The sequence below is a fragment of the Cynoglossus semilaevis genome, chromosome 20 (genome assembly GCF_000523025.1).
Source record: "Cynoglossus semilaevis isolate Cse_v1.0 chromosome 20, Cse_v1.0, whole genome shotgun sequence".
Classification (NCBI taxonomy): Eukaryota; Metazoa; Chordata; class Actinopteri; order Pleuronectiformes; family Cynoglossidae; genus Cynoglossus; species Cynoglossus semilaevis.
Window position 1 is genome coordinate 7252254 of NC_024326.1, and position 13992 is coordinate 7266245.

General features: G+C 41.8%; 1 protein-coding gene and 1 long non-coding RNA gene across 2 annotated transcripts in view; one reads left to right on the forward strand and one right to left on the reverse strand.

Annotated features, from left to right (window-relative positions):
• LOC112486290 (uncharacterized) overlaps positions 1-2093 on the forward strand; it is a 7094-nt gene extending 5001 nt beyond the window's left edge. The window contains exons 2-3 of the long non-coding RNA XR_003048695.1: positions 324-564; positions 827-2093. This is a non-coding gene — a long non-coding RNA (uncharacterized LOC112486290). The remainder of the gene's footprint in view (positions 1-323; positions 565-826) is intronic.
• st18 (ST18 C2H2C-type zinc finger transcription factor) overlaps positions 1-13992 on the reverse strand; it is a 41857-nt gene that overhangs the window by 7886 nt on the left and 19979 nt on the right. The window contains 11 exon segments of the mRNA XM_025052428.1: positions 309-596; positions 2111-2307; positions 2902-3110; positions 3660-3752; positions 3848-3938; positions 5082-5216; positions 6176-6883; positions 10011-10198; positions 10319-10349; positions 11170-11221; positions 13523-13638. Of these exon segments, the coding sequence (XP_024908196.1) occupies positions 309-596; positions 2111-2307; positions 2902-3110; positions 3660-3752; positions 3848-3938; positions 5082-5216; positions 6176-6883; positions 10011-10198; positions 10319-10349; positions 11170-11221; positions 13523-13638 (2108 nt within the window).

Genomic DNA, 13992 nt, shown 5'->3' on the forward strand with positions numbered 1-13992 from the left:
GTACAATGATATAGACACAATAAAATGTCATTTAACTGTGGAACAGTGAAGATGGTATTATTTCAGAATTATTCCATTTTTTATGAGTTGTTCTCTAATTTTGATCTCCAGTGTATCTCAAATGGTGTATATGTGACCTAAAAGTGGGTCAGGTGGCTGTCCCACAAACAGAGACTCTCCATCTAAATGTTAACTCTTGAGGTTTTAAGTTTAAAATTCTAAAATACTTTTTTTAAATAACAGTTGGCTTGAAATGTATGATATATGAAAAAAAAAGTGTATAATTATAATTTTTATTCTGGTTTTACCTCTTTGTCCTGTAGAATGTGCACTTTGCTGAAGTTGACGGGGATGGAGTTTTCCCAGCTCTCTGTGTCACACAGCTGCTGATAGAAGGCAGGGCTGATGAGCACGTTTCCACCATTGGCCACAGTGAACTCGGGAGGAGGAGGAGGAAGAGGAGGAGGAGGAGGAGGATGAAGAGAAGGAGACAGGTGTTCCTCCGGAGGTGTCTTCACCTGGACTCTCACGTTCTCTTTGCACTTCTTCATGCTCAAGTCCAAGGTGCCATTTTCATCCACTTCTATGGGCATGTCCTGAAGAGACGAGGCCTTTAATCAGTCTCCACGTGTCAAACTATTTCATTCAACCCCGGCCACATTATTGAAGACATTGTTTATTGTTATGTCCATCCATTAACATCCATTTATAATAGCACCGTTTTATTACATCTGTTTTTTTTAACTCCCTCCTTTAATTTCTAATTAAATCACACACTCAAACCACACACGTTTTTTAAGTGACAGCTGTGTCTTCTGTTTTCTAGGACACACAATCAAGATGGCAGCTTGGGGGCAGGAAAGGGTGGAGTTGCCCAATTTGAGGGCATCACTATTATAAAAGGAAAAACGTGGCAAAAGTTTTGTTGACAGTCAGTTTGGGTTATGACCAAAACATTCCACGACTGTTTAATGGCGTTAAAAGTTTAAAAGTGTTAAATGGTCAAATCTTTCTAGACAAATGGAACTAATTATTCTATTTATATGTTTCACTGAAGCCTATCATTTTTTTGTAACAAAGGCAAAACCTTTCAGATTAATTATAGGGAGAGGGGGGTTGGAGGGGTCATTTTCATGAACACTGCACGTCCAGTTTAATTATCCAGGCATTTGGTGATGTGTTTACATCATCAAAAAATTACCATAATGATTCTATACAGTAGCAGGTCCAATAACTCTGGATTTATCCACTGTATTCACATGTTTTCTTAATTATTGCACTGTTTTATAAGTCAAAAAATTATAAAAGTATAATTCTGTTAAGGTATTGTAAAATGTTGTTTCTTTTTATTTTATTAACATACATGTGCAGATAAGTTAAAGACAAACAACACCACAGCACTCGTTAAAAATGGCTCATTTTCCAGACTTGAAAGCTGTTCTTTATCCCCCTCTCCAAGACAACTAAGCTGTAAATGTGAACAGATGATTAACTTGCTAACACTGTTTTATTCATTCAGTGGGCTGGTACCTGGTACAGGGCCACGTTCTCAGCTCAACAAGCTGGGAGACAGAGATCTGTGCTGTGTAGGTGTGGAAACCTTGAATCATCTACAGTACACCCTGCACGTATGTAACCTACCGAATGTAATCGCTATTAATCACCAAGTTTTTCAGGGCTGAACACAATACCAGGCTGACGGATACGGCAGCTGAGCAGGGTTTGGATCTGCACCCGTCTCCAAAATGACTCTGGTCTCGGTGCCAGTTAAACTTTTCAGATGTTAACTCCTTTATCTGATTGGATTAATCCGGTTAAATGCCGTTAAAGACTATCTGCTGTAGTCACCCAGCCTATGTTGGATCACACAACTAAGCAAAATATCCCCTGCCATCTGCAGTGGGCAAGATCCACTGACAGACAACAGTTCAGGCTTTTTACATGCCAGACGATGTCGAAATTTAATACAATACCACATGTGTTATTAATAAAAAAAAAAGGAGCAGCATTTTTAATAGGGAATCCTGGCTAATTGCATTTCTTAATTTGCTCTAATCACACAAGTTTGAATTTCTGTAAAAGAAAAAAACTGTCTTTTTCATTTACATACCTTTGGAGGAGTTGCCAAGGGCAAGCTAGCGACAGCCTCCACATCCTTGCGGTAGCGGGTGGAGAGGTTAAGAATGGCGGTTGTTGCCGCCTCGGCTTGGAGACCATCTTTTCTGAATTGACTGGGTGGACTGTGCTGACCAGAGGTGCTCAGACGGCCACCTGGTGCCCCCAGGAAGCCAGGATAATGCTGAGGTGCTAAACAACAAATAATCAGCGAATAATTCAGTCCAGGAGACAGCAGGTGTTCCTCAGGAACTTAATAATGAAGTAGTAAGATGTCAGTTGATGCTTTTGGCAGCAAGCAATAGAGACAACACTCGAGCAAAAATCAAACTGATAAACTGATAATGAATGAAAACAGAAAGGGGAAAATTTAATACAACATAATCAGATAATTTGTGTTTTTGAAAAATACTAAACCAATATTTGGAATGTTGGTACACTTCCTACAAATGTAGTTAAACTGACCAGTGGTCAAAACTGTTATTCTCATTGAAGAAATAATATGTAACATTAGAGTGTCCCCACTGTGACAGAATCAAAGAAAAATAATGCAGAATGTGTTCACTTCACAGGTCTGCCTGCAGTTTCAATTCTGTCTCTCTGTAAATATTTGTTTATTTTTTAACAGGAAATATGACAATGGTGACCAATGACTGTTTAGCTAAAAAAATTGACCTCCAAAATTGAACAAATAATATTTTCAGACTGGAGACTATATTTATTTTTCCTGCATTTTTTGAAAGTGTACCAACTTTTATGGGAATGTGGTTGGTGTTAATAGCTTACATTCAGGAAACGCTGACATTTCCTGGTCCTGGTTGGTCCCCATCAGAGTCTGTTTGCCGAAGACCTGTGCATCAAAGCTGGCGTAATCAAAGCGGATTCTGCTGTACTTGTCCATGTCTTTTGTGAGGCTAGTGTGCAACGCTGCTACTGGATGAGAGAGCCTGTAGTTCAAATGATTCATCTCGAACTTTTTGATCAAGCCGATGGCTCTAGAATACAAGAAAAAAAAGAACAACTGATTTTATTCTATTGTGCAAAATGTGTGCAATAAGAAGCCTGGAGTTAAGCAGTTAAGCAGAAACACAGTTTTAAACCATTCAGGGGTGCCAGTACTTTTGTAGACATAGAGTCTGGGATCTGATGTGTGTTGTAGATCCACGGCCAGGTTGCCAGACTAATTAATATAGTGGGAGTGGGCTTCCTGCCCGTGATATATCCACAGGGAACAAAGAGTTCTGCTCTTTTATCATCTCTAATAGAGAGGAACTCACAGGAGCAGCCACCACTGCTAATGTCTGCTTGGAAAGATGAAAATAGACTGTGTGTTCTGCAGGGATCAGTGAATGAAAATATTCCACACTCTCCACAACAACAATGGTGTTAATCAGGATGTCCGTAGCCTCAGTCAGGCCACAGACACTCCAGTTCACTGCTGTAGTTCAACTCATTTCCTTCATGTGTGTGGAAGCTGTTCCTCTGCACACGTGACCATGAACGTCAGCGGGAGTAAAACGCCAGCGTCTTATCTGGTATTTTACCTTGGTGAGCGGTCCAGTGTTTGTCTGCACTTCAGGCTGTCATCCTGAGGTTTGGATACTTTGACTGCAGCGGCGATGGGGCAGCCAGAGAGACTGGTCAGAGAGGAAATCAAACACATTAGTCCAGCACTGTAACTCATCTTTAAACAGGGGACAGAACTTCTAATGGCTCCGGCCTGTGCATGTACCTCCGGTGGGTGCTACGGTTGCTGTTGACATGACCTCTTCCTGTGCATCCCGGTGTGGGGCACTTGAGGACGTTCTCATGCATAGCCAGGACTGAGAGAGAGACGGAGAGGAGAGAATATACGGTTTAGAAATATATATATATATATAATAAACCCCTGGGAAAGCCCTAATACAAAAGCATTTCTTTTTACCAAAAAGTAACTCGCTTTATTTTAGATTAGTAACCACGTACTAAAGCATCACAACAGTATCCTGCTCTAACACTGATTCTCAACTTTTGGTTTGTGACTACTATATCATCTAAGGATATAGAGCAGCACTTACATTTTGGTTTTGTGCACAAAATAAAAAAAATGTCAATAAAAACTGTTGTGTTCAGATACTCCATGATAACAATTCCATGTTTTCCAAGAGAGGCAAACGGAGGACCAGGATTTTACACAGAACTGTTCGTCACATGAGAGGAGATGAGGATGAAAAACATGTGCAAATCAACAAAACATGCATAAGTACATTTAGTGTAAACTTTGTAAATAAAAAATTGCCTGCGCATGAAAAGACCGATTTATGTGACTGGTGCTACATTAGAGCCCACAGAGGAAAAAGATCCCACCGAGACAGAAGAAGAAAAAAGCCAAAGGATTTCTCCCACTACGAGGAAAGCTGTAATGTGGCTAAAATGTAAATAGCTTAGTGCGAAGAGGAGTGAAACAAGACTGCTGATTATATTCTTCAAACCAAACGCGTTGTTAAAGGTCCACGCTGTATCCTTAGAAACTTCTTTTCTGTACATATCCTCCAATTAGTTTGTTGGAGTTGTCTATTTATTTTTGAATTCCGCGTCAGCTAGCCCTTTGATTTGCAAATACAGCCTCCAGACTGAGAGCATGCGCTTTTTTGAAAAAGTTAATTACTTTTCTGTTCCTTTTGTAACATTACTGTTTAATGTTGAATGTTTGTTGAGTTATATTGAAATGACTTAACAATCGCCAACGTGGCGGAAAGAAAAAAGAAAAGAATTCAATATTCACTCATTACAACACATTACGAGGGAGAGAGGGAGAGAGGGGGAGAGAGAGTGACAGTGTGTCTCTACATTTGTTTGAAAAGTTTCCTGCACATCTTTGAATTAAACTCATGTATAAGCTGGTCTTTGCCGCCTCGGAGCTTTAGCTAAGAGGACTTCAATGACAGGAGGCTGATTGAAAGCGCACGACTGAAAACAGAACTCACTCTCAGGGGGGACCCGGACTTTGTGAGGACACCCGGACAAACTCCTGTGGTGTGGGTAGAGACCAGTCACATGACCTGTGCCATCGCAGCCAGGAGTTGGACACCTGATGTCCTTTTTATCCATTCGAGGAGAATCTATGTCAACAAAGTAAAAGAATGATATTGTCAGGAGAAATTAAATCACACAATCAATGTGTTGATGACTGTAGTTTTCCTCTCTTACATGAAGCACATTGTGAATTCCCCACCCCTGCCCCGTGTGGGGGTCAACAGACTGAAACATCATGCAAAGCCTGCATACACTTTTTATGCTTTATATTAATCTGTCATTTTAGTAACGGCTGTAGTTCAACACAGAGCATTCATTTCTTAATTCCCATCCATCGAAAGATTACATCCAGGATTACACATTTAGCAGAAGAATCAGGGGAGGGGGGCTTCAGAGTTACTTTAGGAGGATTTAAGACTTATGGCCATGGTTAAATGTCCGAGTTAATTCCTATCAAAGTACAATAATATTCTGGGTTTTAGCATCTTCACCAGGAAATTTAGTTTTTTGTTCGGGTCATTTGTTTTTACGACTTCACTTGTTGCCAAATTTGCTAAGAGGATTTCCTTCCGTTGATTTCCTCCCCCCCCCCCCCCCCCCCCCCCCCCCCCCCCCCCCCCCCCCCCCCCCCCCCCCCCCCCCCCCCCCCCCCCCCCCCCCCCCCCCCCCCCCCCCCCCCCCCCCCCCCCCCCCCCCCCCCCCCCCCCCCCCCCCCCCCCCCCCCCCCCCCCCCCCCCCCCCCCCCCCCCCCCCCCCCCCCCCCCCCCCCCCCCCCCCCCCCCCCCCCCCCCCCCCCCCCCCCCCCCCCCCCCCCCCCCCCCCCCCCCCCCCCCCCCCCCCCCCCCCCCCCCCCCCCCCCCCCCCCCCCCCCCCCCCCCCCCCCCCCCCCCCCCCCCCCCCCCCCCCCCCCCCCCCCCCCCCCCCCCCCCCCCCCCCCCCCCCCCCCCCCCCCCCCCCCCCCCCCCCCCCCCCCCCCCCCCCCCCCCCCCCCCCCCCCCCCCCCCCCCCCCCCCCCCCCCCCCCCCCATCACCTTTTCCTCATCACCTTTTCCTCCATGATAGTTCAGTCTGGTGTCCATGTCCATCATCCTCTGGTGGCGTCTCTCATTGGTCATCTGCTCCAGGAGGAACCGGTCCATTTCCCTGTAGGCGTGATGTAAGACTTGTCTCTGCTCCGTCTGCAGCGCAATGGCCTGCTCCAGCAGGCTGAAGTTCACCCTCCCCCGGCTCATTTCCAAGCCTCGCTCGTGGAAGCCCAGAGCCCAGTTGTTCAGCCGGGGTGGCCTCTCTGCTTCTGTCTCCCCTTCGCTGTCCTCGTCTGATGTGGGGGGTCTGTACCTTAAAGCCTCGGCCTGGAAAACACCCTCCCGGCTCAAGGGGCCCACGGGTTCTGAGGGAGGCTCTTCTTTTACGTGACCGTTCCTGACAGAGAAGTCATCGTAGGCTTTGGAGAGACTGCAGCCTGAGCCGTTCACCTTGGCAGAGAGACCTTCCCACTCCGCCCCCCTCAGGTCTCCCAGCACACTCTGAGGAGATGATGTGCTGCTCACTCTATCCTGACTTTGGTCTTCTTCTTCTCTGGTGTGAAGAAGCTCTTCCTCATCTTCATCCATCATGGCTTCAGCTGTGTCTGTGTCACAATGTGGGGAGCTATCAGAGGGAAATTCTGACCAGCCAAGTGGATCAGCGGACTTTACTGTTGCCTCGTGGAAGCCATTTCTGCTGGCCATCCCATTGACGTTTAAGTTGTCGTCTAGAATGAGAAGTGAACAAACATCACACTGTGTCAGCGAGTACTTGTTAAAGACCAGACATGTTGCTTTTCTTTAACATGTGGAATCAGAATTGTGTTTCTTTTCAAAATCCTTTTAAGGTTTTAGATTTTGTATTAATTTTCCGGAAAACCATGTTTTTGAGTATGTCAAATATTTATTAGAACAAATATTGCAATGAAAATGATTGAAGATTTCTTAGCAATATTTCCAACAACCTCCAGTTCAGTCTGCTTAGCCTTTCTCTGCTTGTTTAACACAAATCCTGGATTTAAAGATGGTCACAAAATAGATTTAGACTAAGATCATGTTGTTGTGTAGCACGGGGCAGTGAACATCGGTTTTAAATCACTAACATGCATTTTTTTAACCACCAACATGTCAATGGCTGCAGTGGAAAAATATATTAAAACTGCTGTTTCTAGCCACGACAACCAGGAGATGAAGAAGGATTTCTGGGGAACACAGCTGCAGAAGAGTCTGCTGTGAGCTGCTGTTGTCTGTGTGACACGGTGCAGTTTGAAGGAAGCCAACAATACGCAGAGTGACTGATGACAAAACTGACAGTAGCAATTTGCAGGATGAAAAGTGTCAAAGGGAATCCAGCCAGCAACAGGAACGGGGCGCTTTTCTTCACGAGTATAAGGCAGACTATTCAATTTAAATAAAAACATAGAAATACAGTAGAAATTAGAATGAATTCAACAGGAACAGGCTGATAACAGTGGTGCTGAAGTCACTTTACTGCAAATAAGGACCAAATGATGATCTACCTGATATGATGACCATGTAAATACTATGTCAAAAGTTAAACTCCTCATTAATTTCTCTTGATTTCATTGTACCACAGCCCACATCAGCCTACTGGAAAGTACAAAAGAAACGTTTAGATAAATATAATCAATTATAAAATGCAATTATATGATCTGGAAAATTATAAACAAGAGGATATTAGGCTAAATACAAAAAGTGAATTATAAACTGTTACATGTATACATTTTATAATTATACATACACATATATAGACAGACATCATTTTTGGTGGAGTCTCCCAGATTTTTTTTTTGCAAAAAACTGGATGAATATAATAGTGACCTGTGACCCATCAGACTCACTCTGTCTGGTCAGTGGAGTCAAAAACAAGGGTCAGGGTTAAGACTTAATGCATGTAAAACAACAGTCTATCAATGCTGATTTAATCAGGTCATGGTCAGTGATTAACATTAACAACGTCATCAACAGGATCAATTTAACAAAATCTGCCTTTTAACCTCCAAAACCTGCCAGACCATCGCTCGCTTAAGGCTCTTTGGACAGTGGGGTGACGGGTGGGGGTGGGGGGGGCTTTTACTTTGGTAAAGCTCGATTGAATATCCTCTTAAGTAGCTAGACATAACAGAAACGGCACCTAAAGCAGGATTGGAGATTGAGAAGATCCAGATGGATTGGTGGGAATCAGACCACGCTATTGTGAGGATGATGCAGATGTAGGGCATTATTTTACAGCTTTGGGTGGAGGGTGGGGGGCAGAGGGGCGCAAAATTTGATCCTCACTGAGAGAACTCGGGGGAAAAAACATTATATATTTATTTAAAATATTAAAAGGAGACAAACCCTAAAAAAAAATATCTAAGGATACTTGTACAAATTAGCATTTACAGGGAAAGCAGCAAGGGTTTAGGTTTTATCCAGATGGACTATGGCAGGCATGACACCCCCCTCCCCGCCCCCCGCCCCCACACACACACACACTCAGACACACAAATACACTGCAGTGAAAAGAGAAAGGAAAAAGGATTGCGGGAAAGAAAAAAATTTGGATCCCTCCAGTGGTTTGTGTGTTGGAACAGGTGAACAGTTTGTACTCCAGAATAGCCATTACCAGCTCTCTGCAGAAGGGCTGCAGTTGGCTGCAGTTGTACACAGTGTGGCTCAACCAAACATGCAGGCTTATTTTTTTTCTTCTCTCCCTCTTTTTGTGAACATGCACATATCACTGCTTTTGACGTCTCCTTCCTTACTATTTATTTAATGCAGCAAAAGGACCTTAAAGCTGAAAAAACCCTAACAACATCTTTCTATTGTGGGTTTTTATTCCTGTTTTTGTTTCGATGCCATAGTCCACTATTTTCGGTCACAGCTGGCTGAGAGAAAAAAAAAACACGTCCAAATACACACAAACAAAAGCAAACACACCCATGATGCCCAGTTTATTTCTTAGATAATTGTATTGTACTATGAACTCAGCAAACAAATAAATTCCATTTCCACTGAATCCCCACAATTCGGTGAGCTACTCTCCTGGTCCATTTAACTACACACATGTGTACTATAATGAGCTGTAGACATTATGCCTAATTATGTATTAGACTGTGTTAGAGGGCCTAACAAAAGCTTTTGAAAGGGACAATTATGTTTGTTGCTTAGTTACATCGTTAAAAATATACCAAATCAGTGCAGATTACAGTGGGTGAGAATGCACATGAACGCCACGGCCACAGGTTTTGCCAAATGTACAAAATTCAATTCATTAGTGAAAAAGAAAAATATTTTCAGTCCTGTAGAGGACAGAGGTTTAAGTGAAAATAAACAGTCGTTGATGAAATTTCGACTGTGGAGTAAAAGAGGAAAAAAAATAGAATAAAAAAAATAAAAAATCCTTAGAACTCGGGCCAAGCCGTGTTTACAACTCATTTGTTTTTCACAATAGGCAACTTTGACAATCAATACCAGAATGGAGGAAGTTTCATTTAAATCAAAGTGAACGGGTGCACTCCCCCATTCAGGTTTTCCATTCTATGCATTGAATGGGATCGGACTGGCTATTGAATGAGGACAGATGAGGGGGGTTTGTGAAATCTGGCCTCATCAAGAGAGGCTAAAGCCACGCCAAAAATATCATGGCAGATCAGCTGTCAAAACTTCAATTTGCGGACGTGAGACACAACTAATGTGGACCCAGCAGTGTAGTCTTTCACTTCCACTGCACAATGACTGTGGCTGCTGGCTGACGGCAGAGGGAGGGAAATATGAATGCAACAGATGGGATTTTAAAATTCAGCGTCAATTGTTCATCAAAACAGACAAAACAACAGGACATCTGTTTACCTGCTGGAGTGTCAATGTTCCTCAGCTCTTCTTTGTCCTGTGGCGCTGCCAGGTCCTCACTCTCCTCTTCACATGCCTCGCTGGGGCTGTAGTGGCGGGGCTTCATCAGCAGGGACTTTCTCTTGTTGACCGGGGCGCCCTGCACCCCTTCTTGAGCGCTCCTCTTTCTCGCCACGGACCCATATGGGCTGAGAGAAGGAAGCGGGACAGACGAGAGGTCAACGGAGGATTCAGATTTATTTTATCCTCATGTGCTAAAGACTTTTAAATTTAAATGAAGGGGAAGTATGGGTGTCATTCCACTGTACCTGTGGGCCTCAGTAACGCAGTCAGCTGACCCTGTGGAACAAACGGCAACAAACAACAGATGAAAAAGTCATGTTTGTCTTTCCACTACAGTAGCACAGCATCTGTCCATATATCCTTCATCAAAGCTTCCAGGCCGGGCCACTACTTTTGGGTTATTGCTAATGAAATTTTTACAATGCTGTGGAAATATTTGTTTTGCAGATAATGTTTCAGGAATGATGCCAGCGGGGTTTATACGGCTCCATCCGGCCTTTTACCGCAGATTCTTTTTTTTTTTTTTTCTCTCTTTTACAACACCATCAGAAGTGGTCTCCTCATTGATCTGAAAAGCTTTCATTCACTCGGCTCCTTCTCTGCTTTTCACAACCTGAACTAAAAAGGCTAGAGCAGTGCCACCCCCCCCCCCCAAGGTCCTGCATCAGTTTCATTCACAAGTTCTGTCTGTGCTCCTACAGTATGAAGCACGAGCAGCAACAGCACCACGTTTTATGAATATCAGCAGTAAGCAGGGTGAGCCTCAAAGGCCCTGAACACTCGCATAATGACAGATCCAGTGTAAGGTTTTTCAATCACACACACACACACACACACACTCCTTAACTAATCTGAGCCAGGGTTTCAATTTAATAAACTTACTCCCCTCTGAATAATGAAGCTTCACAGGTTCAGGATAAAACAGAAAAGTGATATTTATAAAGTTGAACACGGTGCTACAGTAGGTGGAATATATGTGTGTGTTTTCTGTTCCCTAAAAATGACTATTTCTGGAGAAAACAATAAAAAAAAAAATCTGACTGTGATGATGAAAACTGCAGCTGAATTTGATACATGATATAAAGAGTGTACTCACCTGTGCTGCTGTTACAGGTTTTCAGTGTTTGCTCCTCACCATCAGAATCCATCTGTTACAAAGAAAAAGAAAATATACACTTCATCCACTAAATCTCCCAAGAGGTGGGGGGTGGAGGAGTGTGAAGATAAATAAAAGAAATCCTAATTTAAATCATTTAGAATTATGGTCAATAAAATATATTTAAAAAAATATTTTTCTTTGTAAATTCTAAGTGCCTGTATGTTGACTTCAGAGACGAGTCATTTTGGTGAAAAAACAACAACATAATATTCACTGCATTATAACACTGATATAGAAGCAGATGAGGCATTTAAATAAATGTGGAACCGATTCTTTTGCCAAATCTAACGGCGCTGAAGGACGTGCTGTATTCAAACCTTTGTGGATTTGTTTTTTTTATTTTTGGTTGTTGTTTAAATTTATACCAAAGTCAGAAAAATCTAAAAACAAGCCTTTTTTTTGCTTTGTTTTTATGTACAGCTCTTAACACACTGTCAGTATAAAAAAACACACAAACAAGTGTTGTGGTTTGGAGAAAAGTTTCACAGGTAGGTAAAAAAAATATATAATGACAGTAAATGACATTGTGACATTAATGACATTAAAGTACCGACTGCTTCTCTCTCTCTCTCTCTGTCTGTCTGTCTGTCTCTCTAACTCTGTGTGTGTTTAGACAAAAATAGTTGCTAAAACCCATCCACTCTCACTGGCTGTTGCTTGTGGCTCCCAAATAAAACCTATTAAACATAATTATTCCAGACTGATGGTGGCGTATAGTGGTCACAGGCCAGTGAAATCTGTGAGTCATAGGATATGTTGTTACTTTTCCCTGGTAATGGGAAACATGACTCCTCTCTCTCGTTTGCTGTTGTGATTGAAGGCACTGACCTGTCATACATTTATAATAGGGGAGCAGGTGTGGCAGTGATGGACCTTAATTTCCTTTAATAAACCTTTTATGTGCCACACTCTTAATGCCACGCCGGGCCCTCGGAGGTCCTGCTCATAATAGGTTCATTACTTTTGATTACTACAGCCTATTGAGACAAACAACTCCCAAACACTATAGATTACATTCTGGGAAAAAAAAAAAGAAAAAGAAACATTGTACCTTATTAGTTTGAAACACACGTATGTTTTTTATAAATGTGTTATTTACAGGGTTGATCACAAATGTTTTTGGCCTCGAACTCTAATCAAAATTCAAATTATTTTATCAGCACATGAAGGATGTGTGTGTATTTTTATTATTATTTTTATTACTATATGTTTTCATAACGTTGCCAGATCACTATGGCCGTGATTTCATTTAAAGATGTCACTATTTTAAGCAGATTCTTTTTTCTTTTAAAAAAAAAAAAAAAAAAAAATTGTGTCTATTTTTGACTCAACCGAGCCACCAATACCGTGCGTGGATTCACGTAACGCACAGCGACAGGTAACAGGACACAGGGAAGACATCAGTCAATGATCTGCTCAATAACAGGAAGTCCAGGCATGACAACAATAGAGCTGGGCAACAACACACTGCAGAGCAAACAGATAACACTGACTGTGACGTTGGACAGTTTCAACACTACATTTACTTCCAATGATTGTTGTTTTAAAATAATAAATTCCATATGGGACATGTTTCATATGTTGTTGTCTATTTACTCATTGTTAAAACCTTGTGAACATCTTACACACCTCCATTAAATATCAGCGATTTAGATTTAAATTGAATTATTATTAGTATTTATTTCTTGACTGTGACTGATTTATATTTTTCAGTAAAATGTCTTTTAGCAAAATGTTTTGAAACCGTGATTGACAACAACATTTAAAATGTTTCTGATTTTGTCTACATCATAAAACCTTAGGTCAGGTGTGTTATTTGATTTTTATGAGGTTTTTGTCTCCATCATAAAACCTTAGGTCAGGTGTGTTTAAAAAAATATATGAAATGACAAAAAAGAAATCATTTTAATTTTATTCTATTATAATTTTTTAATTCGTTTTCGTAGGTTCACTTCAGCTGAAACACCCTGACATCTAAACCAGTTGTTTCAAATCGTGAACTGCAGCCCGAATATGAGACGTTAGGAGACATTTAAGGTGGCGCAGGTGTGAATCTTTCGATGACAGAATTGAAAAGAGATTGTTGGGATACAAGATGTGTCCATTTGATAAACACCGCTCAGAAATATCAAACTCAGCAGCGCATCTTTAAAAAGTAATGACTTTTCAGCTGTGAAACTAAATCTCTCTCTACTTTCTCTTCTTCACCGTCCTTCCGCCACATGGACTACCTTTATTTCTATGTAGTGTTTTTCTTATTTATTTAAACTATAGGTTTGTGTTTATTTACCTTCGACTGTTGTTTTCTGAGCGCTGTGTTAAACAAGACGGAAGATCCACGCTGTCCAGCCTGGTTGGTTCTTTCACAATAGCTGTCTCTCAGGAGCTGATCCTGTAATTCATTATCTGTCAAAACAAAACACACACACAAATAAACATGTGATAATTAATCTTACACACTGTGAGTTTTTAAAAGATCTTCTTTAGTAAAAAGAAGAAAAAAAAAAGGTTATGTACTGGGGCAAAATGCTGTCAGAATGGGGGTGGGCATGTTAATACCCTGCTTTGGAAGATGGGGCAAAATGCAAATTGATTGCCTGACAGAGATCAAATTGCTTGTTTCTAATTAATACAAAACATCCAAGAGGGAAAACACAGATGAAGACAATGCATACGTTTTAAGCCTCTTCACTTCAAAGATTTGATTCACTTCAATTATTTATTTTTGTTAGTAAAAAAAAAAAAGAAAAGACAGAAAAA